The sequence below is a fragment of the Diplotaxodon limnothrissa genome, linkage group LG8 (genome assembly GCF_057381915.1).
Source record: "Diplotaxodon limnothrissa isolate DT_005_m linkage group LG8, D_limnothrissa_male_GT1.1, whole genome shotgun sequence".
NCBI classification, from domain to species: domain Eukaryota; kingdom Metazoa; phylum Chordata; class Actinopteri; order Cichliformes; family Cichlidae; genus Diplotaxodon; species Diplotaxodon limnothrissa.
Window position 1 is genome coordinate 27,900,776 of NC_140603.1, and position 27,797 is coordinate 27,928,572.

Genomic DNA, 27,797 nt, shown 5'->3' on the forward strand with positions numbered 1-27,797 from the left:
ACAAGTACTATTTTACACCTGTTAAACTGTGTTATCTTTGGTATTTTTCATAGCTCACACTAAAGAAATATCAAGAAATTATGTGTTTCTGCGATGGTAACAAAGTGCCTAAAGATACAGTTTAAAATTGGTTCTTTGCTCAGTTTTCTGTTATGTGTAGACAACATGGTTTCATCACTTCAGCTACATGCTTCTTTCAAGCTTGAATGAGTTATAGGTCAGTGTTAAGTGGGTTAATAAACAAAACATTCCTCTAAATGAGGAATGATCAAGTACGAGGACTGGACTAAAATCGGGGCAAAAGCATCCAATTTGAACGACCTTCAGAAAGCCTGGAGGAGGTACAAATTACAAAATATGAAAAACTGAAGGGAAGGGTTAAAACAATGTTTAAAATGTATTGTTTAAATAAATGTTGTTTTTTTTAAAGCACTATTCAGGTTCTCAGGACTACACAAATATAACATAATCATTCATATCTGACATCTGCAAAGAGCTTTAAAAGTTTTTCTGAGTTTCCCCCCCAGGCATGAGGTTTTAAAAGATTGTTTTCAGCTCTTACGTGACATGCCCGAAAAAAGCCCCTTCTGCGTCACTGAGGTTTGTAACGTTTACGTGCATGCAAAACAAATATCCGACGAGCATGTGAAGGCAGCACTCAGCTGGTAGTTCCCTGAGCAGCAGACGTCGGAGCGAGGTACTGACAGAAAATATGTGAGTTTCATGTGTTTAGCCGAACATCTGACTGCGATTTTAGGATTATTAGAAGAGTTTCTGTTGTAGTTTTTATCTTGTATGCGTGGAAGACGTCGGTTAAGTCCAGGGTGCGGTCTTTTAGGCTGTTTTGCTTTCGATTTCTTCTTCTTTTTTTCTTTTTTTTTAATGATCTATCGTGAGTTTACGGCCTTCAAAAGTTTATAAAACACATTTGAGGTCATCGGCTGACAAGGGGGATGTCTTAAAAATAGCATTTAAGTCATTTTAGTTGTAGGAAAGTTGATTTTCAGATCGTTTTTGGAGCGTAAGCAGTCAAAGAATAGAACAATGGTAAGTGCGCAAAAGCAAATAAGCAACAACATCAGGAGGAGGCCTGTAACACCGCTGCTGCTTTCTGTCCTGACACCGAGATCTTGCTGTACCTGTTCTCATCTGTCAGCGTCCTGAAATGTTTCATCATCGACCTTTATATGTTTTCTGGCAGAGTGCATCTCAGCATGGAGAGCAACACTGCTACAGAGGTAGCAGACCACTTGGCGCGCACCTTCTCCCAGGTGGTGTTCATCGACATCCCTCAGTCATACCCACCGTCCACCCACGTCACCTGCAGCTACACCCTCACTGCGGCCTTCCAGCCCAACCCTAGGGACTGGGTGGGCATCTTTAAGGTGGGTTGGATCAATTAAATCCTCAACTTTTTTTTTTATAAATGTTAAATCAAAGAATGTCCTTCTTAAGCTTTTCTACCCTTTTCCAGGTGGGGTGGACCACAACAAAGGATTATCATACCTTTGTGTGGGTGGAACCATGTATAGATGTAGTTGGGGAACAGACAGTGACAAGGCAAGCTTTCTTTAAGGGTAAGAAATGCTTTCACTTCTGTTTCCAGGTGAATGTGTTTGGCTGTGTTTGTAGTGTACACCCTAGTTGTGTCTTAAATGCAAACAGTTTAGGATTAAATCTGTTTTTCCTGAGCTGCTGTGTCAATGATCTGCACAGACAGATATGATTATATCCAGGTTTCACCCACAGAATCCTATTTTTCTTTTTTGTCCAGTTAAAATGGCAGAAGCTCAAACAATCCATCACTGGTTTTTCAGATTTACAATAAAGTATCCACATATTTTATGACTCAAAGAGGTGAAAGTACCCCATGTTTTGCACACAAGAAAGTCAATATGTTATATAACCAAAATCTAAGCTTTTAGAGAGCCTTATTTTCATAATAAAACTTTTCTTGATATTAGATTTTTTTTGAACTTGTCAATCAGAAACCATTTTTAGCCAATTTTACAAGAACATGTAAAAACAAATCTATCATTCTGGCATCTTCAGGGTTTTTGTGTGTTCAGTTTATTGGGGGAGTTTAAAATGTAATATGGATCTGTTTACATTTTTTAGCATTTTATTGATTGAGAAACAAAATAATAAACGTTTCAAAGAGCAGTGAGAATTTTTGAGTCATCATGACATCAAGATCTCGTTATCCGTTTCCTTCAGATTACTACCTGCCCAAAGATGAGATCGAGTTCTACCAGTTCTGCTACGTCGACAGCACCGGTCAGGTACGAGGAGCCAGCACTCCTTTCTGTTTCAGAAGCCCTGCGGAGCAAAGCCTGGAGATCAGCCCAGACGACGACCTGCTGGTTATCACAACACAGGTAAGTGATTTAAACCTGACATAAAGGAAGCGGCAGGGTAGCCAGGATAATGTAGTGAGGAGTGATGTGGTGTTGAACAAGCTGGAGATAGGTTTCGAGACTCTGATTAGAGGGTATTACAGCAGATGACGACAAGGAAAAAGATGCATAAATTGTGCAATATTTTTCACTTGGTGAAAGCATGGCAACGTCACCTTGTTGATATGTATGTCAAAGCAAAGCTCAGAGTTACAGATCACACCCAGATGGTGGGCGGAGCTTGATGTTGAAGGGCCTGTTTTAATTTCCTAGCTGCAGGTCAGGTATGTAAGGCCAAATAAAAGAGGTTTACAGCCTCAGAGGTTCACAAGTGCTATTCCAAATCTTTGTGAATCCATCTGCTGTGGGAAATAACAAAGCTAAAAGTACCTATATTTGGAGTAACTAAGCTGTAGGAAGTTTTCTGACATCCAGAAATGAAGCTGCAAGACAAAAAAAACAGGACCACCTTAAAACCATCTTAAAATATGGAGCTCAGTTTTGTGACTGTACAGCAAATAAAGACGCCTCATATGCCACGTTAATGAATCAAAAATTTAAAACGGCATGAAAAAAAGAAAGCCTTTTGCCCACATACACTCGCCACCTTTCAAATTACTTCTTCAAGCTTCAAAGCGCCTTCATAGCCTCACAAATGTAAAAGACTCATCTGGAACGCCGTCACACTGACAAAATCCAGCCACAGACGCCCAACGTGCAGTATGAACGCGTCAGAAGTATTTAAACCAGTTCTGTGGCATTTTCTGCTGCAGTAGGTGCTTTGTTATGATGATGCATACACAGACTCAAAGTGAAAGCATTACAAGCTTTGCTGTCTAAGCTGGTAAAAACAAGTTATACATTCTAATAACAAAGCCTTTAAAAAGACTTACGGCCCTAGCAGGGTCTCTTCCTGACATTGTCCTGGAGTGGGTGTGGTCTCTCGCCCCCCTGCCTAGGTGCCGTCCGTTTGGTACAGCTGACTCCCATCAGCAGTTAGAGGTACTTAAGGCCAGGGATAGGTGAGCTCTAGGCCAGAACCAAGCCAGGTAACTATAGACCGATAGCTTTACCATCACATATATGTAAAGTTATAGAGAGAATGATAAATGTAAGATTAATATATTATGTAGAAAGTAGAGGATTTATCTAACTATCAAAGTGGATTTAGAAGAGGGAGAAGTACTATGGATCCAGTATTGTGTTTGGAGCATGAAATTAGGAGGGCTCAGATAAATAAAGTGTGTGCGGTGGCAGTGTTTTTCAATATGGAGAAAGCTAATGATATGATGTGGAGAGAAGGTTTGTTAATTAAAATCCATAAATTGGGTGTTAGGGGGTGGATGTATAGGTGGATTTTGGATTTTTTTAAAGGGTACGCAAATACAAGTGAGAATTGGAAAGTGTTAGGGTTCCTGGGTCTTTGACCCAGTGGTTTCTGTTTTGTACCCTTTATTTGTGTTCTCTTCTTAGTTTATTTTTGTGAAGGATTTGGTTTCTGTTTTACATTTCTATTTTTTCCCCCAGTTCTTCTTGGTGTGTGATTTTGTAGTTCTTAAGTTTGGTTCCATACTCCATCTGTTCTGTGTCCAGTCAGTGTCTGTGCCTGCCCCACGTCTCTGTTACAGTGCCTGCTTGTGAGTCTGTGTCTATAAGTTCAGTCTGTGTTTCCTGTTTTACTTTGAAAGTCCGTATCTCATGTTAATGCGTCTAGTTTTGCTTCCTTTGTCTCGTCAGCCCTGTTTTGTCCCAGCTGTGTTTCCCTCCTGTCTCTCATCTTTTGATTGCCTCCTCTGTGTATTTAAGCCCTGTGTTTCTGTGTCAGTGTCGCAATCTACCATCATATTGTACTGTATGGTCTGTTTCCCAGGCTGCCGCATTAGTTTATTTTGTATTCTAGTTCAGCCAGTTTTTTGTTTTGCCGTCCAGCATTAAATCTGTATTTAAGTTCACCTTTTGTTTCCGTGAGTCTGGATTTTGGGTCTTTTTCCTGCCTGCACACAGCCTTCACATGACAGAGTTATTCAGGAGAGGTTTTCTGTAGAGAATGGGACTCCTCAGGGAGCATAGTGAGTCCCTTGTTATTTTCTCTAATGATTCATGATGTGTTTAATGATATAGAGCGTGGGGTGGGATGTTCACTTTTTGATGGAGCCTTATGGAGGAGAGAGAGGAATGTAGAATTTATTGTAAAGAAGCTGCAGGAAGCAGTTGGTAAAGTTGAAGAGTGGTCGTATAAGTGGGGCTTCAAAGGGGTTAGTGAGGAAGTTGGGTGAAGCTATATGGCGTGGAATTAGAAAGAGTGAGGAAGTTTAAGTTTCTGGGTTTGTGGTTGGCTGGGAGGGTAACTTGGGGTGCACACATTCAGGAATTGGTGGGTAAGTGTAAAAGTTTAAAATATTTTGAGGTGTTTAGTTTGGAGGGATTGGGAAGCGAATAGCGAATCCTTGGGGGCCATATACACTGGGTTGGTGAGGTCAATGTTAGATTGTGGTTGTGTGGCATGTAATTCGGTAGCAGACACTACTCTTGGGAAATCAGATGTTATTTGGTATCAGGTGTTAAGACTTTGTACAGGGGCATTTAAAACAACGCCTACTGTAGCCTTGCAGATGGAGATGGGGGAGATGCCACTAGGATTGAGGAGAGAACATCTTAGATTGAATTATTGGGCAAATTTACAGGGGCAGGATCACCCTACACTAGAAGTATTTAAACCTTGCTGGGAGAAAGGAGGGAATTAAAGAGCTTTGGATGGGTGGGGGGGGGGAGAGAGCTAGAGAATTTAATTTGGATCAGTTAGTCATGTCAACGAGTGCCGTGGCCTGCAATCCCTCCATGGATACTTCCTGAAGCAGTAGTAGATTTTGTATTATTGGACAAGAAGAGTAAGGATAGGCAGGTGGTCTGTACTCCCATTCAGTTCAGGGTTACATTGAACAGTATTATGGGTATGTGCAAGTATATACAGATGCGAATCCAGCTAGTCAAGTGGGGGTAGAAGTGGTGATTCTGGATTTTATGGTAGAAATTGGGAAGAGAATAAATGATGGCTTGTCTGTGTTTACAGGAGAAATGATAGCAATTCTATTAGCGGTTCAGTGGGCGGAAGAGATGAGGCCACTGAAAGCAATTATTTGTTCAGATTCAAGAGCATCCTTGGTCAGTCCATAGAGCGGTCATTCAGAAGGTCGATCAGATATTTTAATAGAGATTCGGCAAAGTCTTTTCAGAATACATATGATGGGTCTGTTAGTAGTGTTTGTATGGGTCCCGGCTCACTATGGGGCGAGGGGGAATGAAGAAGCAGATAGGTTGGCAAAGGAAGCCACTTATCATAGGATAGATCATCTGGCGGTGAGTTTTGTTCAAGCGGATTAAGAGTATTTTAAAGTTAGAAATGAGGGCTAGATGGCAAAAACAAAGAAGAAAAGAGGGGAAGGTGGTTCTATAAAATTCCAAGGGGGGTAGGAGAAAGGAGAGCCACAGGACGGAGTAGGCGAGAGGAGGAGGAGGAGGAGGAGGTGGTGTCAAGAATGAGATTTGGACATACAGGATTGAATTCTACACTATTGTTGATAGGGAAACATAATTCAGGGAAATGTGGTTATTGTGGAGAGGAGGAAACTTTAGCACATGTTGTTTTGCAGTGTTGGAAGTATAAGGTAGAGAGGAGACAACTGGTCCGAAAATGAAACTGGATCTTATTAAGTTATTGCAAAAGGAGTCGGAGAATAAAAGTTATCAGGCTTTGATTTAAGGTGTGTGTGTGTGTGTGTGTGTGTGTGTGTGTGTGGCTTGACTCCTGCTCAGTGAAGAGGAGTGGGTTTGGTGATTAACCTTCTGTTTTGCTTAATTTTTTCAGGGTTTTGACCAACTACTGAGTTGTGTTTACTTTTTCTTTTTTTTTTTTTTAATGGTGACAGCAGCTTGACCATCTCTGAGTTTTGTTGGAATGTTAATAAAACCTTTTAATTTAACCGTTTTACCTCTTTCTCTCCTTTTTCAACCTTTTTGTTACTTCCCCTCATCCCCTAGACCTTTTCATGTGTTCATATTTTCATGTGTTCACATTTTCCTGCTGTTTGAAGGGTTTTCTTGACTTTGTCCACCTCTGTTTTGTCTCTGTATCCCCTGTCTTCACTCCACTTCCGGTCTATTTTGATGATTGTTTTGCCTTGCTTTCCTCCTGTGAATTGACTTGTCTTTTCCCCTAATTCCTTGATGTTGTGGTTTTTTTGTTTGTTTGTTTGTTTTCCCCTACCCCAAGTCTCATCTTTGCCTGTCTGAATTCTTGCCTGTGTGAGCGTCTTCCCCACCTTATCTCCACCTGCACCCCTTTCAACCCTGTGTACATTCAGTCTTTATACTTTGTCAGATTCTGTAATATTTTATTCCACTGTTTTCAGTGTCCGTAGAGGGTTAGGTCTTTAGTGCTTAGTTCTGCAGTGAGCGTAATAGATCACAAACACTGTTCGCAGTCACGTGTCAGTGAGCATCTGGGCTATTGAAGAGCTTCTGAAGATGTTTGTTTTTTAGCCAAAAAAAAGTATCTGTGATCCCTGAGAGGTCTTTGCTCGCCATTATACTTCTAATACTTCAGAGGGGTTAAATGCAGTGCTTGCTTCTGACTTTTGTCTCTTCAATAACACATGAGAGCAGGTCGCAGTGTCTGAAAAGTAAACAGAGCTTTTTATTGACATATTTGGTTTTTCCTTTTTCCAGGACCAAGTTGAGCAGAGCTTACGCGAAAAAGCTGAAATGCAGAAAGAGCTGGATCAGATAAGAGCTGAAAATGAAACCTTGAAGAGTGCTCTGCTGAGGGAGCAGCAGCAAGCTGCCGGCTTAAAGGTCCACTTATCTTATTTTCCACTCTGCCATTTGTCTTGTGCAACAGAGAAAATAGTAAAGTGTAAGCTGAACTTTGGTAAGCTGACTCAGTGTTATTGATTCTCTCACAGGGGCAGAATGAGCAAAAAGAGAAAGAAAACGCCGAACTGGCCACTGAACTGGATCAAACCAAGCAACAGATTAAAAACCTGAGAAGCTCTTTGCAGCAGCAGCTGAAAGAAAATGACAGCTTGAAGGTTTGCCCTCGCTTGACATTTTACATCTAAATTCAGCACTTTGACATCTGTGTAAAAACTTATGTTTGACGTTAGGAGGAGATGGTGATCCAGATGACGAAGCAGATGGAGATACAGCAGGACAGCGTCACTGAGAGGAGGGAGCGGAGTTCATCGAGAACGAGCGAGGTAAGATGGATTCTGTCTCACTGTTAGACGGTCTAAAGTAAGTGAGCTTTGTTAAGTGGGAGCTTTGAACACCACCGATGTTTGGTTCTGGGCTGTATGTGGACTAATCCACTGTCCAGCTCCCAAAGTGCTGAAAGGAAAATCGCGTTATGCTGGATTTGAAGTGATAAGCTGTAATATTTGATGTTTATGTTGCATTTTTAATATGCTTTGAGTTGTAAAGGTCTCAGTGTGATTTCCCGGTTAAATTTAAAGTAAATAAAGAAGTCTGTAGAGCCAGTTTGCTCAATGCAAGCCGTGTTTGTGCAAACAAACTTTTTTTTTTTTTTTTTTTTTAAACTGCCACACTTCACTCTAATGGCAGATATAAAAAATCTTGATACCACAGTCATAGTTTTGTAAAATTGTTGTTTTTCTTTCCTTTTTTCCCATTTTCATCATTTTCAATCTCAGTTTCACATGTCAAGTGAACCCTTCTCCTATGACTGCTGATCTGAATCTTACAGTAACCTTGTAACGTTGGATCCAAGAAACATAAGCTGGAGCGAATATGATGACAGCAGAACTTTTATTTAATACTGTGGTTTTTACTGGGACATAGACACTCCCGCTCTCTCTCTGCTGTCACGTCCGCTTCCCTCCTCCGACTGTCATTGCCAACATATAAAGAGACACAATAACTGTCAGATCCCAGCACACCTGTTCACCCCGCCCCTGCGCCGCCCCGGGAGCTCACTGCGTCACCCCTCCTCTGCAGCTGGCCAGAGACCACACCCACACCACAAACCTCTTCCTTGTTTTACAGGAGAAATACGATCGAGCTGTGCAGAAGATCAACCAGCTGAAAGACGAGCGTGAGAAGCTGAAGGAGGCGATTGAGGCCCAGAGTGAGGAGATCTCCAAGTGAGTCATTTTCTACTTCAAACCAAAACTTTTAGAACGCATCTGCTTACTGATGCTCAAATCTGTGCGTTTTAGGCTGAATGCAAAGGTCAGAGAAGGTGAACGGGAGCTGTTTAAAGCAAAGGACGGCATCCAGCTCATCGAGGTAAATCTTTACCTCTGTCAGTGCGCCCCAGGGTGGCTGTGGCTACAATGTAGCTTGCTATCACCAGTGTGTGAATGTGTGTGTGAATGGGTGGATGACTGGATATGTAAAGCGCTTTGGGGTCCTTAGGGACTAGTAAAGCGCTATATAAATACAGGCCATTTACCATTTTACCATTTAGTTAACTTTATGTACTGCTGTGATCATTTTAAATGGGCTGGCCTGAGAGTTCATTCATTCAGTTGTCATTTATTTGGAACCAGAAAAATACAAAAATATATATTGCATGCTGGCAGGTGGACCTTCAGAGCAGCAGGAAAGAGAAAGAGAGGCTCGCTGCAGAGCTGCAAAGACTGCAGAGCCTCACCTACAACGTGGACAAAATGCAGAGAGAGAACCAGGACTTACAGAGGAGGCTTTCAGTGCAGGAGACTCAGCAGAGCCCTTCGGATGACCTAAAGGTGCGAACAGGTTTAAAAAAAAAAAAAAAAAAAAAAAAAAAGGGGGATCGTAACCTCCTAAAAAGTACCTAATTTCATGTCTTAAAGATGCGTCTCCTTCTTAGTTTCAGTGTCAGACTCTTACCAGACAGCTACAGGAGACTCAGGCCAAGCTGGCAGCTGAAAAGGAGGAGACCAGAAATGCCAAGAGACGTAATGAGTATTTGGAGGCGGAGATGCAACAAATCCGGGATCAGCTGGAGAGCGTGTGCAAAGCATTGGATGGCGAAAAACGGAAGAGCAGCAAATTTGAGGTGAATCGATGTGAAATTTTAAGATTTAATTCTTATCTGTTTTGGGTTTTCTTTTTTCCTGCTCAAGCTCCACCTAAATCAGAACAAGCAAGAAAAATCAGCTGATAATCATTAAAATAAATATAACTAAATAAAAACAGAAGAAAAGCTGAGAAAATTAAATGATGCTATATTTATCATGTGCATATTGAACTCTGAGCTACTGTCCAGAGTGCATGAAATTAAGTGCCTAAACTCATGATATAATATAAAGGTACAGACTAAAAATTCAGCTTATTATTTTTTTAATATTTAGCTGATCTGATACTTTGTGAGAAATGTGCAAATATCAAACCCCAAGAGCCCCTGAACTTGACTCTATATGACACCTTTGGATTGGACCTCATTAAAGTTCTCAGCGGGTTCGACACAGGCTGGAAATTCTTTAGACTTAAGGTGTTTTAATTCTGTGGTTTATTATCATTTTGGAATTTTTGACCTGCAGTTTGTCTGTTGGACGTTTCTGAAAATTGAACTTGGTTTTCTTTGATTTTTCAGCTGCAAATCCTTGAAGTTAATGAAGTGTTGGCAGATAAGAACATCGCCATAGATGAAAGGGAGTCGACCATAAATCGGAAAGACAATCAGCTCACACTCCTGACACAAGAGAAGGAGGAGCTTGCTCGAGAAAACCAGGTACACACAATAACGCTGGCTCTACTCGGTAGATGTTCAGACTCAGAATCACTTTAAAAAAAATGTTGACACCTCAACTGTGTTTATTTTGCCAGACTCTCAAAGAAACTATTCAGGACCTGCGCAGACTTTACACAGAACCCCCTACGACTCCTGCAGAACCTTTGTACTTGCAGCCAGATGACGACGCACCACCTGCTTCAACCCACGTTTATGAAACCATAGGTGGGAAACTGTCTCACACATGTACTGTCTAAAACCTACCAAATCTGAAGAAAATACTAAATTTAGTATATTTAGCTATTTACACAAACTTTTACCTTGATGTTACAGCCCCTCTAAGTACTGAGGGGCGACTTGGAGTGTGGTTCTTCCTGTTAATTGTCGAGCATTTCCAAGCACTCAAAATTTCATGTGTACAGGACATGTGTGCATGAAATCATGAAACTCTGTTTTGGTTGCAGTTCTTAACAATCTTGCAAAACTGCACTTATTTCATGCCTGTAACGTGCTTTCATTTAAAGATTCGTATCACTGTGTAGGTGAAAAATTCCCCTTATATGGCGCTCACTGCTTTTCTTCTGTCTCATTGCAGGACCAGAGGACGAGGAGGTGAGTCAAATACTTTCCTTTTTATTTAAGTTTTTATATTTAATTCAGTCCAGCTTCACACCTACAGTGGTTTTGGTTTAGGATTTATTTTTTCCTGATAGCCTTGGTGCAGATATCTTGACTAAAGCTGCCACAGAGTGACTCCCGTGGCATCTCTCCCCTCCAAAACACATTAATGAGAAAAGCGCCCCTCCCTCGAGTGACTCGGCTGTTTAGGGTTTATTTTTGAAGCGGATTTAAAACTTAATCCGCTCGCTATTCCATTACGACCCCTGATGTGCTGCCGTCTCCATTTCAGTCGCTGGTGTGTCGTCACTGCCGCGAGAGCTTCCCCGGCATCACCCAGGACGAACTGGATCAGCACGAGCAGTGTCACCGCGTCTGCCCCTTCTGCACGATGATCTGTGACGACATGGACCAGGCCACGTTTGAAGATCACGTCTACAGCCATTAGGAGAGAGAGCGGCAGCAGCGTGGTTTGAATAAGTCTTAAGAGATGGGTGGTTATACATTTAAAAGTAACTTCTTGGCTTCAACATGTTGGCCTGCAGACACTGGAAACCTGCCTGTGTTACATAATCCTTCGCGGCCTATGTTATTGCATTTAAATATAAAAACGTAAAAGTAGACGGCACAACTTCTCTGCTTACATTTTGGCACATGCGCACACACACAGATATTTGGCTCTGCTGCTGGTATTAACACACGAAGTGTCAAACAAGTCAGTTAAACTAGACTACAGTCAAACGCCTCATTAAAACCTACTTAGGACATGCAAACTTCTGAATGCACGCTGAAAAATTCACACACACACACACACGCGTTATAAAGACACACCCGTGGTGGTTTCACATGAATTTAAAGGCTGGTTAGTGAATAAATCCTAAACATTATGAATATGGGAGATATTTAGGGACACAAACACTGATGTTGAACCCCTGCCACATGCAAAACATGTAATGTTTCGCACCACAAATTTGAGTCTACTTCTCCCCCCACTTTTCTTAAGTTTTTCCACAGGCACTGGTTTGGTGAAGAAATTGGAAAGTTGTGTGGAAATTCAAGTTTCTTAATATTATAGGCTTTAACTGTATTGTAACGGTCCTCTAATCAGTAATCATAATGTGATGCTTCACTGCTGCAGAAGCCTCGAGGCAGATAGTGGTCTCATTGGTGGTCACCCTAACATTGTGCTATCAGAGTATGTTGTTTTTGTTCTCCTAAGTTTCTGAAATCAGGAAAGATTATCAGTCATGTATAACGGAAGAAGTATAGTTAAGATAAAGACTCCACTCTGTCATATTTGCTGAAGAGATGATAAAACCTTAGTTTACCTGACCTGAACATCATCGGGGAGGATTTAAAAAACAAAAAAAAAAACAAAAGCTGTTTTTCTTTCCAGCACAAGCAGGATGTGATATAATCTTAAAAAAAATGACCCCACTAGCAGTTTAAGATCCCATCTTTGTCTCAATCTTAGTAGTCTTTAGTTTCTCACATTGAAAGTCAGTTTTAAAGTTTTTACTTTTGAATATAGCCATCAGAAAAATGTGTGATTTTATTAAATGATCCTTGAAGTTGATGAATATAGCATTTTAGGTTAATATCGAAACTTGATGAAATATTAAATATATTATCCGGAGTTATTCATTTGTCTTTGCACTTATCTGTAAGAGGAAATTATGATCAGTTATAACAAAGTCATTTATTTAACCAGGTTTCTGATGATTTGAACATGTAACAAGTTTGAGTCAAAAGTCATATCAAGTAATAAATGTAAGTGCATTTTATTGCAGAATAATAAAAAATGTGCAACAAAACAGAATTATCTCGTTTATACATTTGGAAGAACTTTCTTCTAATCACCCAAAAACCTTGATAGTATAAGCCGAATTCTTCTGCCGTGGGCTGGAGCTCCCTTTCACTGACTCTGCGGTAATATTAGTGCACTCTTTGGAAAGTTTCCCCTCCACATGTCCAAAATCTGATCTCAGAGGGAGTCCATGCTGCACGCCAGCTCCAGAGCCTCAGCCAACTCCGTCACATGAGCCACCTTCCTCCCACAGGGCACATTTTGTTTACCAACAAGCCTCAAGCTGCAGGTCCGGGGCCTCCCACAGCTTAAGGTGTCATCTGATTGGCCTCCTCCGGTGTGACGTCACGGGAAGTCAGCTCAGAGAAGAGCGCTGGCAGCCAGTACTGTGCCTCTCCAGCTGCCTGAGAGTCCAGCCAAGCCAGGCCTTCCTTCAGCAGGTGATCCTGGGAAAAGGACAAAGGAGAGTGAAACAGTTATTTTAGAACCCAAATAAAAGAAAACAGCGGATCGGTTTGAAGTAGCGCAGGATTAAAGGATGATTAAGAAACAGCCAATGGCCAGGCTGTACCCTGCTCCTCACAGACCTTGATATATAATCTCCATCCTGGCTGCTTTCACACAGTTAAAGTGACCTGTGTACTCACCAGCACGTGACACGCTCGCTCCTTCTCCCATTTTAGACTGTCCTTGATCTCACTCACTGTGACGTATCCCTTTTTCTGCAAACAAAAAGAAGACTGACATTAGAGCACCAGAAACAGCTGGGATCTCACCTTTCAGAATAAAAGCCCTTATCTCAGACACAAAATCCTCAACATTGTCCTTTTACCTCTCCCTACTGTGATCCTTCAATACATGGTGGCAATAAAATAAAGGCTCGAAGTTTATTTTACTGCATCACATTCGCGGACTGCCTTCATGGAAATAAAAAAATGGGACTATGCAACAAAGTAGAGTTTGTCCAAAAGAATTATGTAATGGCATGAAAGTTACACAACCAAAATGTAATAAAGGCCTCAGGATGGAGGATAAAGTACAAGAAGTCCTTAGGATGGTGTAAAAACAAGCACTTGATTATTTTTCAAGGCTGCTGATTGCTTTATGCTGAACTCTGGCTTCGTCTTACCTCGGCCAGCTGAAGAACCACAGTGTGGTCCATGTTGAGCTCAGCCGGGACTGACTGAACCAAGTAAGAACCACCAACGGGAATCATCCCAAACCCATTCCCCATCACCTTCAGTTTCTTTATGGCTCTGACCAAGTCATCCCTGGGAAGCACATATTCAGCCACGTGATTTAAAGTTGATGTCCAGGCATTAAATAATCCAAAAATAAACATCTTTAAGGCATTTTATGTCGATCAGTAGCACATGTTTCTATACTATACAACACGTTCGGTTGGTTATACTTACTGGCTAACCTCCTGAGCGTATTTACCGCGTCCTTTCAGTACTCTCTGATGGAGCTCATCCAGAGTAATCAGCCCTGAAAGAAAACACACACATTGGGACTTTATTTAGTGATTTCAGAGCTGGGTTATAATTACCGGATTCAGTTCATGATTTGATTTTCTGCAATTCACTGTTACCTCTGATGTCTAAGATATTAATGCCAGCAGACTGCTGCAGGTAAATAAAGATGCAGGTTACTGTTGAATAGGAAGGGTCCTAACTGAGTGACCCAGGAGTATCTGCAGCTGTAATAAGAATCCTCTAAATACTAGGAAAAGGTGCTTCTGTGTTTCTTATTTACCGCATTTAGCAGAGGATACACTGAACTAGCCTTTATGAAAGCAGGCCCAACATAATTAAGGAGTCTTGTGTAAGTGCAGTCTGATTCTCTCAGTCCTTAAAAGTTCTCTTTCAGATATTTCCTTGACCTTATGTTTTCTACTGAGGCTGAGAAAAACGTTTTTTGGGGGGACTATTCACAGCTACTCTGCATACAAACCTCCGTTTCTATGTTTCAGGGCAAGGCACACTTCAATGATCTGCACACCGAGTTCATAGTAGAAGTCACCAACTCCGAGCATCTCAGACCAAAACCCTTTACCAGCTGTGGAAAACAAAAAATAAAAACAGCACAGAAAAGGTTACGTCACTTGGATAAGCAGAAGAAAACAGACCTGAAACAGCCTGAAAATTTTGCTCTCATACAGCATGATTTTTTTTCCAAATTTAACTTGTAAAGTGAATTAATTTGGGTCTATGTAGAAAAAGAACACAATTTTCCAAGTTTTGTATCGTGAACTTCACTTTTTTTTCATTCAGATTTACAACTTTGATCTCTAAAGTTCTGACCATATTCTCTGAATGGATCCCCATCCAGTCCATTTATTTATTTATTTATTTATTTATTTCTAATGCCACTAATATGCCAAAACATATGCTGATTATATCCCAAATCATTCTCACATGCAAGCGGGTCAACACCGATGGTGGCACACATTTCCTGAAACTGGACCCTGAACTGTGGGTTCTTGCGGATCTCTTGTTTATGTTTGCTGGCAAATTCTTCCAGGTGGGTCTTGAAAGTTTCTAGCTGCTTGGACATCTAGCAAAAAAGGGAAAAAATGTTCAGTTGTAAAACTGGGGCTTCAATTGGGACTTATTTTCATAATTTATTGGTACTGATAGCAAATTTCCTATTCAAAATATTTTATTTTTGAAACATTAAAAAATAGCTCACCACAAGGTCACAGAATCTGAACCAATTACAATACCATCTGATTTTAATGAAACAAAAACTCCAAAACAAAAATATTAAATTAAAAAAGACAAAGCAAAACTTTTCAATGGAAAGAATAGAAACTATTTAGTATTATTATTATATATGTTTTGATTAATCAGTAAGCAAAAGGCGACAATCTAGAATAAATTAAGTGCATTTATTGCTATTTGAGGCCACCAATTTGCATTAAAGGAGTGTGTCAGTAAGCCAGTAAGATAAATAATTATACTAAATTTAACACAAGGGTGAAAACAAATAATCACACAATTCATGGTTTAATTTACGGACAATGGTTTCACTTCGCAGACAAAACTCACAGAAACTCACCTGCACTATTTGATCCTCAGCCAGAACATTTCCTCTTTCTTTGTATTTGGCCTTAACAAACAAAAAAAGTACAAGTGAGATAAGAAAAATGTTGCTCCAGTTTCTACACTCATCATTGGCAGGCGGTTTTAATGTGTGTAAATACGGGTTAACTGCTTACCAAGTGCATTTAAATAAAGGCTGACATTATTTAGAGATATTTATGATACTTTTGCCCACATTAACCTGCATATTACAAACTAATTCCTGGTATCATCATTACTAAATGATGAAGCAGCAGTAAATGGCTTTTGCAGATGTATTCTGCTAAAATTAAACCACGGCAATAAAAAATATCTGCGGCTCACGTTGGCTTTTAAATACCTCCTGCCAGCTGGAATAAAGATAATACACATATGGCTAATGTGAGGCAATAACTCCTCTTGAATCACCGCTTTGAGTTACAGCGTTACCTCAGCCAGCTTCTTTTTGGCGATCGCCCCGGCGCCGACACCTCTCCGCATTTTGGTGATGTTTGTCCCAAACTGTAAGAGGAAGGTTAAAACTCGAAACTATGGCACAAAAATGACTCCTCTGCACAATTTAAGGTAAAAATCTTAACCTAAGCTAAACGAATCCTAATTTAACGCATTGTCGCTCATAAATTCTTCCTGATTTCACCTCAAAGAACAAATTTAGCTCTTACATCACCGATCTGTAACTCCTGTCGATTTTAACGGCTGAAAAGTGAAGTTTTCTGGGTTTTTTCTGGGATGTTTCACGCTAAATGATTGCAACTGCTTCCATTTTGTTTACAAGGAAGTAAACAGCTGAACAGTGTACTGAACACTGCCCCCTGGTGTTGGGGAGGATATAGCAGCTTGTTGCCGTTAATCCGTTTAAAGTTATTATGAATATATTATCAAAATTATCCTCATCAGCAAATAATAATTGCTTTTTTGCATCATGAGATCCCTTTATATTATATGTTTGAAGAATTAACTTTATTTATTAGAAATTCTTATAAATTAAGAATTTCTGGCTGTTACAGCAGACAAAACCTTAAAAATAGCATTAGAAAAATTAAAGAAGCAGCTATATAGACATATATCTGAACAACATAAAACACAAAATTAAAAATAAGCTTAATTAAATAACAAAATAATAATAATAAAAAAATAAGGAGCCTAAATAAGTAAAACTCTAAAAGCAATACAATATAATGATATGTAGAAAGAATACACCGTACAGATTACCAGCTTTATTTCAAGTTCACACACACATATTTATTTTTAATGATGTTTTAATGAACATAGAAAATAAAATATATGACATTTAATAAAACAGAAAAAATAAAATTTATTGAATAACGTGGGGGGAAAAAACAATCAGCAGGTGTTAGGTGACAGGTTTTGCAGTGTAAAGAGTTACAGCGTGATATTAGTAGTGCGTTGATTGATTTAGGACTACAATTATTTTGAAACGGAGTTGAAACAGTTATAGTTGTTATATAGGTGTTATAGTTATGGTTATAGTTATAGTATCTCCAGCATTTCAGGTTCAAAGACTCTGAGAAGTACAATTCAGTGATTCAGTGATTTTTAGATAATAATTTTATTCATTTATGTGAAGACTGCATTACACAAATAGAGCTTTTGCACGGGACAAATATTCACAGTTTTACACTAGTAGACCTACAGATTGTCCATCACAGAGTTAAAGATGAAGAAGAGTTGAGATGAGGTCTCCACAGTGCCACTGCATCCTTCTGGATCCTCACAACCTGAGAACAGTGTGACAGATTATTTATATTAAACACAGCAAAGTAAATTGATTTTGGATTTTATTTTTAATTAATTCATTGGTCTATCACAAAATAGAGAGAAAACGCTGCTTCAAATGTCCCAGAGCCCTGTGTCCTCATGAAGACACGAGGCTCTGGGACATTGAGCCTTGTTATGTTTATTATAGAATTATGCTTATTTCTAACCAGATATTCAAATTGTCTGTGCCACATCATCATTTGAAAAGAATACAGGTAGTGCCTCTGCACGTGAATAAGTTTAAGCACACCTAAATGTTTCTCCCCTGCTTCTCCTGCAGGCTGAGCTTCAGCAAGTCGTTGTACTGATGTTCCTCTAAATCCTTCCCAGCATCAGCAGGCCTGAGAGAACAGAAAATACCTTTCAATCAAATAAATCTGTTCTTTTGTTCTGCTTTTAATCTGGTGCTTCATTCACTGACTCACTTGGTTTCCTTCTGCCTTTGGCTGAGCAAGAACTTGATAAAGTTTTTCTGCACCATTGAATCCATGATTTTGCTGAATTCGCTGGCGATGGTAGACTCAGCGTACCTCTTCCTCGGGTTCTGCTCGTCTTCACTGAGAGGCAACAAAGACACAAATATAAAAATCAGATTATTTCTTTGACCCTCTTATTCCCTCTCCTCACACTCAATAGTGGTCAGATCCTGTCATATCTTAAAGACTTAATAGTATCTTATTATTAGTGCTTTGTGATACTGGAAATTTTGGTATCGAACCGATAGCGAGTAAATACATAGTCAGTGTTGCTGATACCAGTAACACCTTTCAGCTTGTCATGTACTTTGAAGCTGTTTTTGTTTTTAGAGACCTGTAAATCTGCCTGTCTCTAAATCCCTTTGGGTCAACTTCTGTTGTTTAACTGTGCTGTAGGCTATAAATAAAATAGACGCGACAGTGTCGATCCTCTCGTGCTAGTATCAGTCCAATACCAGTACTAGCACTGGTATGATCGATATTTGGATCGATCTGCCCACCTCTACTTATAATCCAAACAGAGCTCTTCCCTATATATATATATATATATATATATATATATATATATACATACAACCATTTGTGCTTAGTAGAAACATATTTATTTTTCTAATATATCTGCAATTCACTTCCTGATCCTTCTGCTGCTCAAACAAGTGAATTTCCCCAGTTTGGGATACACATTCTTCTTCCCCGCTGTCACCAAGCTCTGCTCACAGGGGATCGCCTGCTTTTTCTCTAATATTGCAGGATCTTTGTCTCACACTATTTGGCCTCTCAAGGTGACTTTTGTTATTGTTATATTTTTTGGGTTATTTGTTCAACCTTTTGATTGCTAAAATTAAAGAAAATGATGAAAAGATTTCCAGACGTGTAATTCTATCTGACCAAGAGTCAAATCCTCACATCCAAGAAGCAGAGGATTTTCCTTTTTGTAGATTTGATTAATAAGCAGCTCAACTAATCATAAAAATTGTAGTTTTAACCAATTAGCCATTTAACTTGTCCACATCAGCCACATTATTACAGTGTACTGTATTATAGCAGCAGAATATGGACCCTGATAGCTTCCTTGTCATATGATTGTTAGGTTTTCTCCATTTTTCTTGTATTATTGTGAGGTTTTTACCTTACAATTCAAAGCACCTTGAGGAAACTGTTCGTGTGATTTCGCACTATATAAATAAATCTGAACTGATTTTAACTGAATTATCAAAGATATAATAAAATGTGGTATAAAGTACTTATTATTATGTATTTAAGGAGTCACGCTATTATAAATTGTGTTGACATACTGGGGGAAAAATAGTCAGCTAAGCACACGGAGAAAAGTTTGGAAGCCATTTAAATAATTATATTAAATTCAAGCTCATTATGCAGATAAAAGGACTTCCTGCTGCACTGAGGCAAGGTTTCCAATCTTTTGTGATTGAAGTACCCCCCACAGTAACCCATTTCTACCCCATACTGTCACGTTCAGACTGTATACATTAAAATGTTTAACCCACAAGTCAATTAAAAGTATAAATTCCAATTTAAGATGTTTTTTTCAGAATATTTTCTAACATTTAAGATTTGTCTTCACAGCTGTGACCTGCCATGCACTATATTGTGATAAATAATCCCCCACTATAAGCCTTTACATTTATTTTCCTCTGCAAACACAAACATATATGAATATTTTTACAATTTTATAATCATATCTTTTTTGCTTTTATTAATCCCAACTTTTACATTTTAAGTCAAGCTAAATATGAGTTTTGCTGTATCTGAACCTCACTGTCCTATAGAACAGTGAGGTTCAAATACAGCAAAACAGTAGACTGTACACAGTCTACAGTTCACTCCAAAGTTTAATTTATAAGCATTCAATGTTATAAAATTCTCTAAAATTAAATATATAAAGTAAATGCAAGTAAAAAAGTTTTAAAATCATTGGAATTTTGAGCCACCTTGTCTTATAAATATTGCCGTTAAATCCAATTATCACTCAGTATATTCAGGGGAAACAAGCATGTAAAGCATACAATGAGACTTACGCCATCTCTTCTGGTTTTACATGCAGGGCTCCCAGCAGGCAGATGATCAGAAGTTTGAACAACAAAGCCTTCATGATGACCTGAAAGCAAAAACAGAGATTGTTGGAGAAAGGTCCACACTTAGTTCAACAACTTTAAGCAACCTGGAGGAAAGGTGAGCATATTCTGCAGCTCAAACCAAGTGTGTGAGCAGTTACATGAAATCCATTCAAGTATATTTTCTCACCTTTGAATAAAACGTCTTTAAAGCAGGCAGAGGGGAAAAATTTCCAGAGAAATTTGTAGACTGCTTACTACGATGTGTTGCTTTCAGAAAATGGGCTTTTATATAGTTTTCACTGAGATAATATGAGCCAAAGCTACAAAAACAGTTTAGTTCCAACACATTAAGTCATTAATGAAACACATACACACACATGTTACTACTGATAAAGAGGGAAGTAATAAACTTTAAATGGGAAAATGCGTGGGCCATTAAACTAATGAAAAAGTGGCAATGTGAAAATTAAAGCATGTTGAAAATACGGTGAAGATGTTTGACTGATGCTTATCGTAAAATGAGAAACCTCTGCTCTATGACACTTTCTCCAAAGTAATGACACCTACTGCTCCTCTCACAAAACACCTTAGCCTCAGCTATTGCAACCCTCACACAGTGACACTGAAATTATAGCTTAAAGAAGACCCATTACTATCATATATAGGGTGGATGCTTTCAAATATTAAGATAGTTAATTCAGTTTCATTTAAATTTTGTTTCTATAATGCCAAATCACAAGAACAGTTGCCTCGAGGCACTTTATATTGTAAGGTACAGATGCTACAATAATACAGAGAAAACAGGAAAAAAAAACACAAAAATCAGACAATTTCCTGTGAGCAAGCGCTTTGGCAGCAGTGGGAAGGAAAAACTCCTCTTTAACAGGAAGAAACCTCCAGCAGAACAAGGCTCAGGAAAGGGGCAGCCAACTAGTGCGACCAGTTAGGGGTGAGAGGAGGAAGACAGGACAAAGAAATGCTGTGGAAGAGAGCCAGAGATTAATAATAACTAATGCAGAGTGGTGTAAAAGCTGAATTGTGTAGGTAATCATGTGGGTCAAAAACTCCGGCTTCAGAGTACTCTGAAAGCTCTGTTTTAGACATTTTTTCTACTCTTTGCTCTGTATGATGTCCGTTTGCAAAAAGCAGCCTATCTGCTGACAGGAATTTCTTATGTATTTTACATATTTGAACCTCGAAGTAATAGCCTTTGTCTGTTAGAAACAATGGTTAAAATGGTGTTCAACTGTAATCTATATTTATTTTGTAATTTACATTTAAAATGAATTATTTATTTATAGTTTTTAACAAAAGACAGTTCTCATGTAAGTCCATAGTGTTTCTATCAGCTCAAAGTTGAAAAATTGACGTCCAACCACGGAGGTGACCTCTTACGTGACAACAACGTAACACTAGAACACGCCCCTTCAGTCGTTGTTTCCGGTTGCTTCACTCGGTTGCATTTTTTAAATATCCAGGGGGACTTTTCAGGCAGCTCTAAAGGGAGTAGTTACTCTTTGACTAAATGCACTTCCAAATAATACATACTCGGCGTCTATAACGACTTACTTGAAAAATGTTTAACAATGGTCTCGAAATGTCGCCATTTCATTATCTAATGTTGGTTTAATGCATGTATAAAGCGTCGTTGTGCTTTCTCGCGCCCCCTACTGGTGCCCTTCCGATGGAAACCTCCAAAACATAAGAAATGGCCATCCAACAAATTACGCATGCGCAGTAGTCAGCGCTTTAAAACAAGTCTTGAGGAGGGAACGTGAAGACAGTTGCAGGTGGACTTGAATAATAGTCGATGTAAGCTGAAAACGTATAAAAGCGTGTTGGTAAAAAGCAGGTACGTGTGAATTATGAATATCACAATGCGTACGTTACAGCCGGCCCTCTGCGGGCGCGCGGTTTGTCCGTTTAACTAACCGGTTAGCGTTAGCCACCTAGCTAGCTGTTATTGTTTTTTCGTGATTCCGCGAGAACCAAAATGGAGGAGATGGCTGATGCCAGTGTCCTACACAGCCACTCCCGAGTCCTTGTTTGAAGCCTCCACACTGAAATGTCGACCCAGGTGCATTATTAATGGGTCAAATTCCCATCAAACGCCCGAGTTTGTTACCAAATCAGCGTGTCTGTGTTTGCACTGCTGTGCTAGTATAGCTTAGCTTCAGTTTTCAAACCCGGCGAGCATTTTTTTTTTGTAAAATGTGCCCCCAAATCATACAGTTTAACCGTGTAGTCCTCTTTGATTTGTCCAACCGTTACAAGCCCGTGTATGTTTTTTACCCCAAGCGCAAAGACTGTGTACTCTATGAAATAAACACACAGGAGGAGCCAGACGGATGAATTTGTCCTTTGTTTTTGCAGGACAGTAGCTTCGAGTTCACATGTGAAGTTGCTGCTGGTTGAATCTCAGGATGAAAAGTCGTCGTTGTGTTCGCCATGACTCTGAGGTCCACGCTGTATCCAAACACGCGATTCAGGCAGCACGCTGATGCCGGGGTCGTCACCGTTAGCCCCGTGAGCCTCAAGAGGGAGTCCTGCGACTTTGTTATAGATGTTCAAGACGTGCAGAGGGGCGAGATCCCAATCAAATCAAAGGATTTAGACCAGAATTACATGACAAGCAAGGTTGCCCTCGCTGCCACTGTTGCAGAGGTAGTTCAAGGAGACACTAAACCTGTGGGGGTACTGTCCCCTGTCAGACCAATGGGGGGTGAGGGAACCCCAGTGAAAGGTAAACCCCTCTCTGTTGACAATATGGAAAACCCTCAGATGGCTGTGAACAATAACTCAAAGGATGCCGGTGCTGATGAAAGTGCGAAAGGGGTTGTACCTGGAGTGCTTGGCACCGCATCCATCGAACTCTCATCTGAGGGTAAGTGGAGGAACATCAGGAAGACCCCTGCCAACCCTCACACACAGGCCAACTGCCTCCGTCAGATTCTCCTCCTCCAGCTGGACCTCATTGAACAACAGCAACAACAGCTCCAGTCCAAGGACAAGGAGATAGATGAGCTCAAAGCAGACAAAGAGACGGTACGTTAAAGTCTTGGCCCGTCTTAATGTGTTTTCTGTCACTTTTTCCTTCTTTATCCCAGAAATGTTGCTTTTTTCCACACTCATGTCTTCCTTCTTTTGCAGCTGCTTGCACGTATTGAGCGAATGGAGCGCCGCCTTCAGCTCACAAGGAAGGACCCACCCCGTGATAAGCGCCTTTTCCAGCCCTTGGAGCCATGGACCCCTGACAAAGAGGACATGTGGGATCTGGAGCTCGAGAGTCCACAGCCTGACCCAGCCACGCCACTCATCTTCAGTCGGGGTGGCAAAGGTCATAAAAGGTACAATAAACGCCAGCAGAGGCAGCACAAGTGTTTGTTCCTGTTCCACATAATAAAGTGAAAAAATGTTCTGTATAATTTGGTCTATTCAGACTTTGTCCACGTTATTAAAGGAAAATGAGGTGACATTTTTCTGCATACGAAAGACCAAAAAGATTTTAACCGTCCTCCAAAGGGAAACTGCCATTATTTATTTCCTAAATATCCAGAAATAATGGGGAATTGATACTGTTAGATAAGATGCCGCAGACTTGTTGCCTGCACTGTATGTAGACCACTTGCATTTCCAAAGGCCAATTTCCATTTTATGTCTTTCATTTTTAGGAAATCTTGCTTTGGTGATACAAAAGGGCAAAAATCTCGAGGTAAAAGTGCCAAGTTGAGCCCGCAGAAGCCCGAAATTGAGCCTGGCTCTCCTAATCAGAGAGAGCTACGCAGCAAGGAAACCCCAGAGAAGACTGTTCCCACGAGGGCAGAAAGGGACGGTTTGCTCCTTTGCAAAGAGGAGGCTGAACTGAGCTGCCAGATGGAGGATCTCCCCTTCATGTCAACGACAGAGATGTATCTGTGTTGCTGGAACCAACCTCCTCTGTCCCCCCTGCGTGAGACTTCCCCGAAAAAGGAGGAAGAGGTGGCCAGTGAGTGGACTCCTCATGTAGTACATGATATGCTGATTGTTTGTAAGCCTAACCTATATCCCACCTTCAATCACTTTATCCTTCAAAGTGTCCTGAACAAAATATCTATGAATAAACTCTTCTCCCTGCTTCTGTTCACCTCCTAGTCCCATCTTGGAGGGAAAATATAATAGAGCCGCTGAATGAAGACTCCTCCTTTAATCCCCCTGAGGTGAGAGACGCATCTGAAAAGAAACTTGTACCTCCTAAAATGAACTCACATCAGATCCAAATGAATTTTTAACTCACAATTCACTTCTGTTTCCCCTCAAGCCGCTAGACGACGGCGTGTTTTTGAAACGTCACTCAAAGCTCGAGTTGGATGAGAAGAGGAGGAAAAGGTACCGGTCGCTGACTTAAACTTGGTTTAACATTTTAACAAATGCATTTCTTGAGTGTTGAGCGGTATGGGTGCTGGAGTAAACTGCAACAACCTGTATTGGATAAATTTTATCTAAATTTTGATTATTAAATAGTTTTGATGAGAATTTTCGGAGACTTGGTCTAAACTGAGCCCTGGATTTAAATATTAAAGACCAGAGTATGAATAAACATCAAGGTCTGTTCTGCTCTCATTGTTGAAGAATGCCAAAGTATCCCCCACCCCATTTTAATGAATGAAAGCTGAAGGTGTGATATTATCAGCGATGTTGAGCTTTTAATGCTTATATAAATTAAATAATGTCAATCTGCATACCAAAATAGTGATTTTTTTTTTTTTTATGTATTTATTTATTTTTTGCCATAATTGAGCAGCCCCACTACCACCTGTCTCTCACTCTTTACTTTTCCTGTCATGTAAACGAATCCTGCGTGTTTCTAGATGGGATATCCAGCGAATCAGAGAGCAGCGCATGTTCCAGCGTCTGCAGCAGCGCATGAACAGGAAGAAAGTTGTCCAGGAGACCGAGCCGGAGTTGTCGTCCTTCTATCCCGACACCGAAGATGGTACATCTTCAGTATTAGAGCAGTGTAATTCTTAAATCAAACCAGGAGATTTTCATTCTTAATTTTAATTCTTAATTCTCTTCCAGTTGAAAGTATAGTGATCACTCCCTTCTTGCCTGTGGTTGCATTTGGTCGGCCTCTGCCTAAACTCTCACAACAGTAAGTTAAAAGTTTTTTGTTTTGGGCTTTTCCTTCATTAATATACAAATGGTAAATGGTAAATGGCCTGTATTTATATAGCGCTTTACTAGTCCCTAAGGACCCCAAAGCGCTTTACATATCCAGTCATCCACCCATTCACGCACACATTCACACACTGGTGATGGCAAGCTACATTGTAGCCACAGCCACCCTGGGGCGCACTGACAGAGGCGAGGCTGCCGGACACTGGCGCCACCGGGCCCTCTGACCACCACCAGTAGGCAACGGGTGAAGTGTCTTGCCCAAGGACACAACGACCGAGACTGTCCAAGCCGGGGCTCGAACCGGCAACCTTCCGATTACAAGGCGACCTCCCAACTCTTGAGCCACGACCGCCCCAAATTGTTAATAATATTGGTGGATTATCTTTATATATGGCCAAAGCTTCCAATAATAAGCTCAGCATATGTACAAGTGCTCTCTGTGAGGTTAAAGCTCAGGCACTACTTTGCTTCTGTGTCAGTAGGGCCATATATCCTTAATATGGTTGAGTGAGCACAGCAGCCCCACTCACCTGCTGTTCAACCTGCCTGTTTGGCTCACATGGTAACAGAAATTTGCCTCTAACTGAACAAACATCATAGCTAAAATCTTTGTGTAGTCTGAGTTTCATTTAAGACAAAACATCAAATGAAGTGAAGGCCATTTTCACAGTCCACCTCTTCCCCTGCTGTATTTCTTCTGTAATTTATTGCAGGCTTGTATTCATTTAAAGCTGGGATAAAATGATTTAAATGGAACCTAATGCAGTCCATTTTTTTTTTTTGTCCTTGGACTATCACAGTAGCTTTGATGATTAACAGTTACATATCCTTATCTTATACGGTGCTTTGGTGCAGCCCATCAGTTTGAAACAAGCTCCCTTTGAGCCAGGAGTTAAATAATTATTATAAACAAAACAAACAAACTTTAAATAAATAAATTATATTTTAATAAAGCTGCTAAAGGACACCACTCACCCCACTCCAGTGAAAAATGAACAGACACCAGAGGGTTTAATATTCTTATTCAGTGATGGTATGTTGATAAGGCCATTAAGCATCTGTTTTATGTGCAATTCACTCACATATCTCATCTTTTCAACATTTAGTCTCTAATAAATATTGTAGTTTTACCACTATATTGTCTGGCCTTCGTAAACAAAAGGTTTGAAGTTTTGGTATACGCTGATGCTTTTATAAGAACCTGAAGCTGTTTTTAATATCAGCATCTGTCATTGTAACTCTGTGTGTGTAGCATATATATGATATAAAATGAGAAAAAGCAGCAGGAGCATTCCAGTTATTTTCACTCGTCTTTACTCTTGAACTGAGGGTCGACTGTCCGTTGTTTTCTCTCCAGGAACTTTGAGCTGCCTTGGCTGGATGACCGCAGCCGGTGCCGCATTGAGGTTCCCAAGAAACACACGCCTCACCGGACCTGCAGGAAGTGAAGCCCTTAAAAAACAGCAGCAGTGGTGGGAGAAGAAGATGATTATGATGATGCTCCACACCCAGATTAAAAAAAACAAAACAAAAAAATTTGCTGGTGTGGCAGGGAGTCGCATCACTAGTCGCTTTGTTTAACTGTCACTGTTGCTTTTGCTCTCCTGAGTTTTGGTAAAGGATGGACGATATCTGCAGGGCAGGGTGTCCTTGATGTTTTCGGTCTCTTAAAAGAGAGGCTGAGCCCTCCATGCCAGAAGATTACAGCCCTCAAGTCAGCAGCTGTTCATAATTACACATTTACCAAGAGTTACATGCATGTCCTGATACTTTTTTGGTGGATCTGCACCACAGACGTAAAAAAGACCCGTAGACTTAATCAAACAGATGTGGTGTTTCTGTCGTGTTATATGGGGTCGGTAGTATTAAGGGACAAGCTGAGGAGCTCTAATCTTTGTGCATACGTGTAGAGGGAACGATTTAAAGCCACTTTGACTGAAAATAGAGCTTCGAGCAATGCAGCTGCATCCTTTTCGCTTGGGTCGTGTCACCGCGCCTGTTCTCCCCGCATCAATGTCGTGCTGTGTATTGCCTATATCGATTGCACACGACTGCATTAAGATTTTATCGATGTTAGGTGTGATTATTGGGAGTTTTGAGCCAGCATGATTTCATATATATGCATATATATATAAAATAATCGAGCCAATCCAGTGTAAGGTGAAAAATGTAAACAATCAGATGATTGGGTTTGAGAACAAAGGTACAGGAAATTATTCGGGTGGTAAACTTGGCGTCGAATTCAGTAACCTGTCCCCTTTTTTTGTTGTTGTTGTTTTGGTTTTTTTTTTTTTTTTGGTTTTGTTTCTGTTAGTTCCTTTTTTTATGTGAGATGCATGGACTCTCTTTAGCTGTTTCCAAATGATAAAAAATAAAAAGGTATTAGCATGGCTTTGCCCCAAAATGGAGAATAATCTCTGCTCATTGGGCTACAAAAATACTGTCTTGAAAGCATGACCTTTGGCCGCTCAGTTCGGCCGATCTGATAATAACAAAGTTTGATTTTTGATCTTGATTTTTCTCTTTTGTTTCCAATAAAAAAAAAAAAAAAAGCTTGTGTCCAGTAAATATACGATTTAGGTGTACGCATCAGACTCCTGACATTCACGGGAGCCGTTTTAGAAAATGAAGCTTTCTAGCTGTAGTCTGTGCGCGCTCTTTAACACGCTGC

At 40.2% G+C, this 27,797-nt stretch overlaps 4 protein-coding genes across 8 annotated transcripts; 2 read left to right on the top strand and 2 right to left on the bottom strand.

The window, feature by feature from the left end:
* Positions 1 to 634: 634 nt before the first annotated feature.
* Positions 635 to 12,141, top strand: calcoco2 (calcium binding and coiled-coil domain 2). Of its 3 annotated transcripts, none has more exons than XM_085361599.1 (15): positions 635 to 697; positions 1,202 to 1,385; positions 1,475 to 1,577; positions 2,218 to 2,378; positions 7,122 to 7,247; positions 7,358 to 7,483; positions 7,559 to 7,651; positions 8,457 to 8,554; positions 8,630 to 8,699; positions 8,996 to 9,160; positions 9,265 to 9,453; positions 9,991 to 10,128; positions 10,224 to 10,353; positions 10,724 to 10,740; positions 11,039 to 12,141. In XM_085361599.1, exons 2-15 carry the CDS (start codon positions 1,215 to 1,217, stop codon positions 11,192 to 11,194), a joined length of 1,743 nt encoding a protein of 580 aa, XP_085217725.1. In that variant the 5' UTR covers positions 635 to 697; positions 1,202 to 1,214; the 3' UTR covers positions 11,195 to 12,141. The 3 variants fall into 3 exon arrangements, with proteins under 3 accessions (XP_085217725.1, XP_085217723.1, XP_085217726.1); XM_085361597.1 differs by having other exon boundaries at positions 641 to 714; XM_085361600.1 differs by lacking the exon at positions 635 to 697 and adding an exon at positions 904 to 1,047.
* A 385-nt stretch (positions 12,142 to 12,526) lies between these two features.
* snf8 (SNF8 subunit of ESCRT-II) lies at positions 12,527 to 16,405 on the bottom strand. Of its 2 annotated transcripts, XM_085361603.1 has the most exons (9): positions 16,299 to 16,405; positions 16,066 to 16,137; positions 15,614 to 15,664; positions 14,971 to 15,109; positions 14,507 to 14,611; positions 13,969 to 14,041; positions 13,683 to 13,824; positions 13,201 to 13,275; positions 12,527 to 12,999 (listed from the first exon to the last, which is right to left on the bottom strand). In XM_085361603.1, exons 2-9 carry the CDS (start codon positions 16,114 to 16,116, stop codon positions 12,862 to 12,864), a joined length of 774 nt encoding a protein of 257 aa, XP_085217729.1. In that variant the 5' UTR covers positions 16,117 to 16,137; positions 16,299 to 16,405; the 3' UTR covers positions 12,527 to 12,861. The 2 variants fall into 2 exon arrangements, with proteins under 2 accessions (XP_085217729.1, XP_085217730.1); XM_085361604.1 differs by having other exon boundaries at positions 16,066 to 16,405.
* Positions 16,406 to 17,665: 1,260 nt separating this feature from the next.
* On the bottom strand, positions 17,666 to 20,004 carry gip (gastric inhibitory polypeptide). The gene is made up of 3 exons (XM_085361605.1): positions 19,931 to 20,004; positions 17,841 to 17,972; positions 17,666 to 17,756 (listed from the first exon to the last, which is right to left on the bottom strand). Exons 1-3 carry the CDS (start codon positions 20,002 to 20,004, stop codon positions 17,666 to 17,668), a joined length of 297 nt encoding a protein of 98 aa, XP_085217731.1.
* Positions 20,005 to 21,680: 1,676 nt separating this feature from the next.
* On the top strand, positions 21,681 to 27,364 carry msl1b (MSL complex subunit 1b). Of its 2 annotated transcripts, none has more exons than XM_085361601.1 (9): positions 21,681 to 21,821; positions 22,343 to 23,014; positions 23,120 to 23,316; positions 23,641 to 23,996; positions 24,101 to 24,165; positions 24,267 to 24,334; positions 24,817 to 24,941; positions 25,028 to 25,100; positions 26,484 to 27,364. In XM_085361601.1, the coding sequence occupies exons 2-9, from the start codon at positions 22,418 to 22,420 to the stop codon at positions 26,572 to 26,574; spliced, it is 1,572 nt and encodes a 523-aa protein (XP_085217727.1). In that variant the 5' UTR covers positions 21,681 to 21,821; positions 22,343 to 22,417; the 3' UTR covers positions 26,575 to 27,364. The 2 variants fall into 2 exon arrangements, with proteins under 2 accessions (XP_085217727.1, XP_085217728.1); XM_085361602.1 differs by having other exon boundaries at positions 23,641 to 23,954.
* Positions 27,365 to 27,797: the final 433 nt, after the last annotated feature.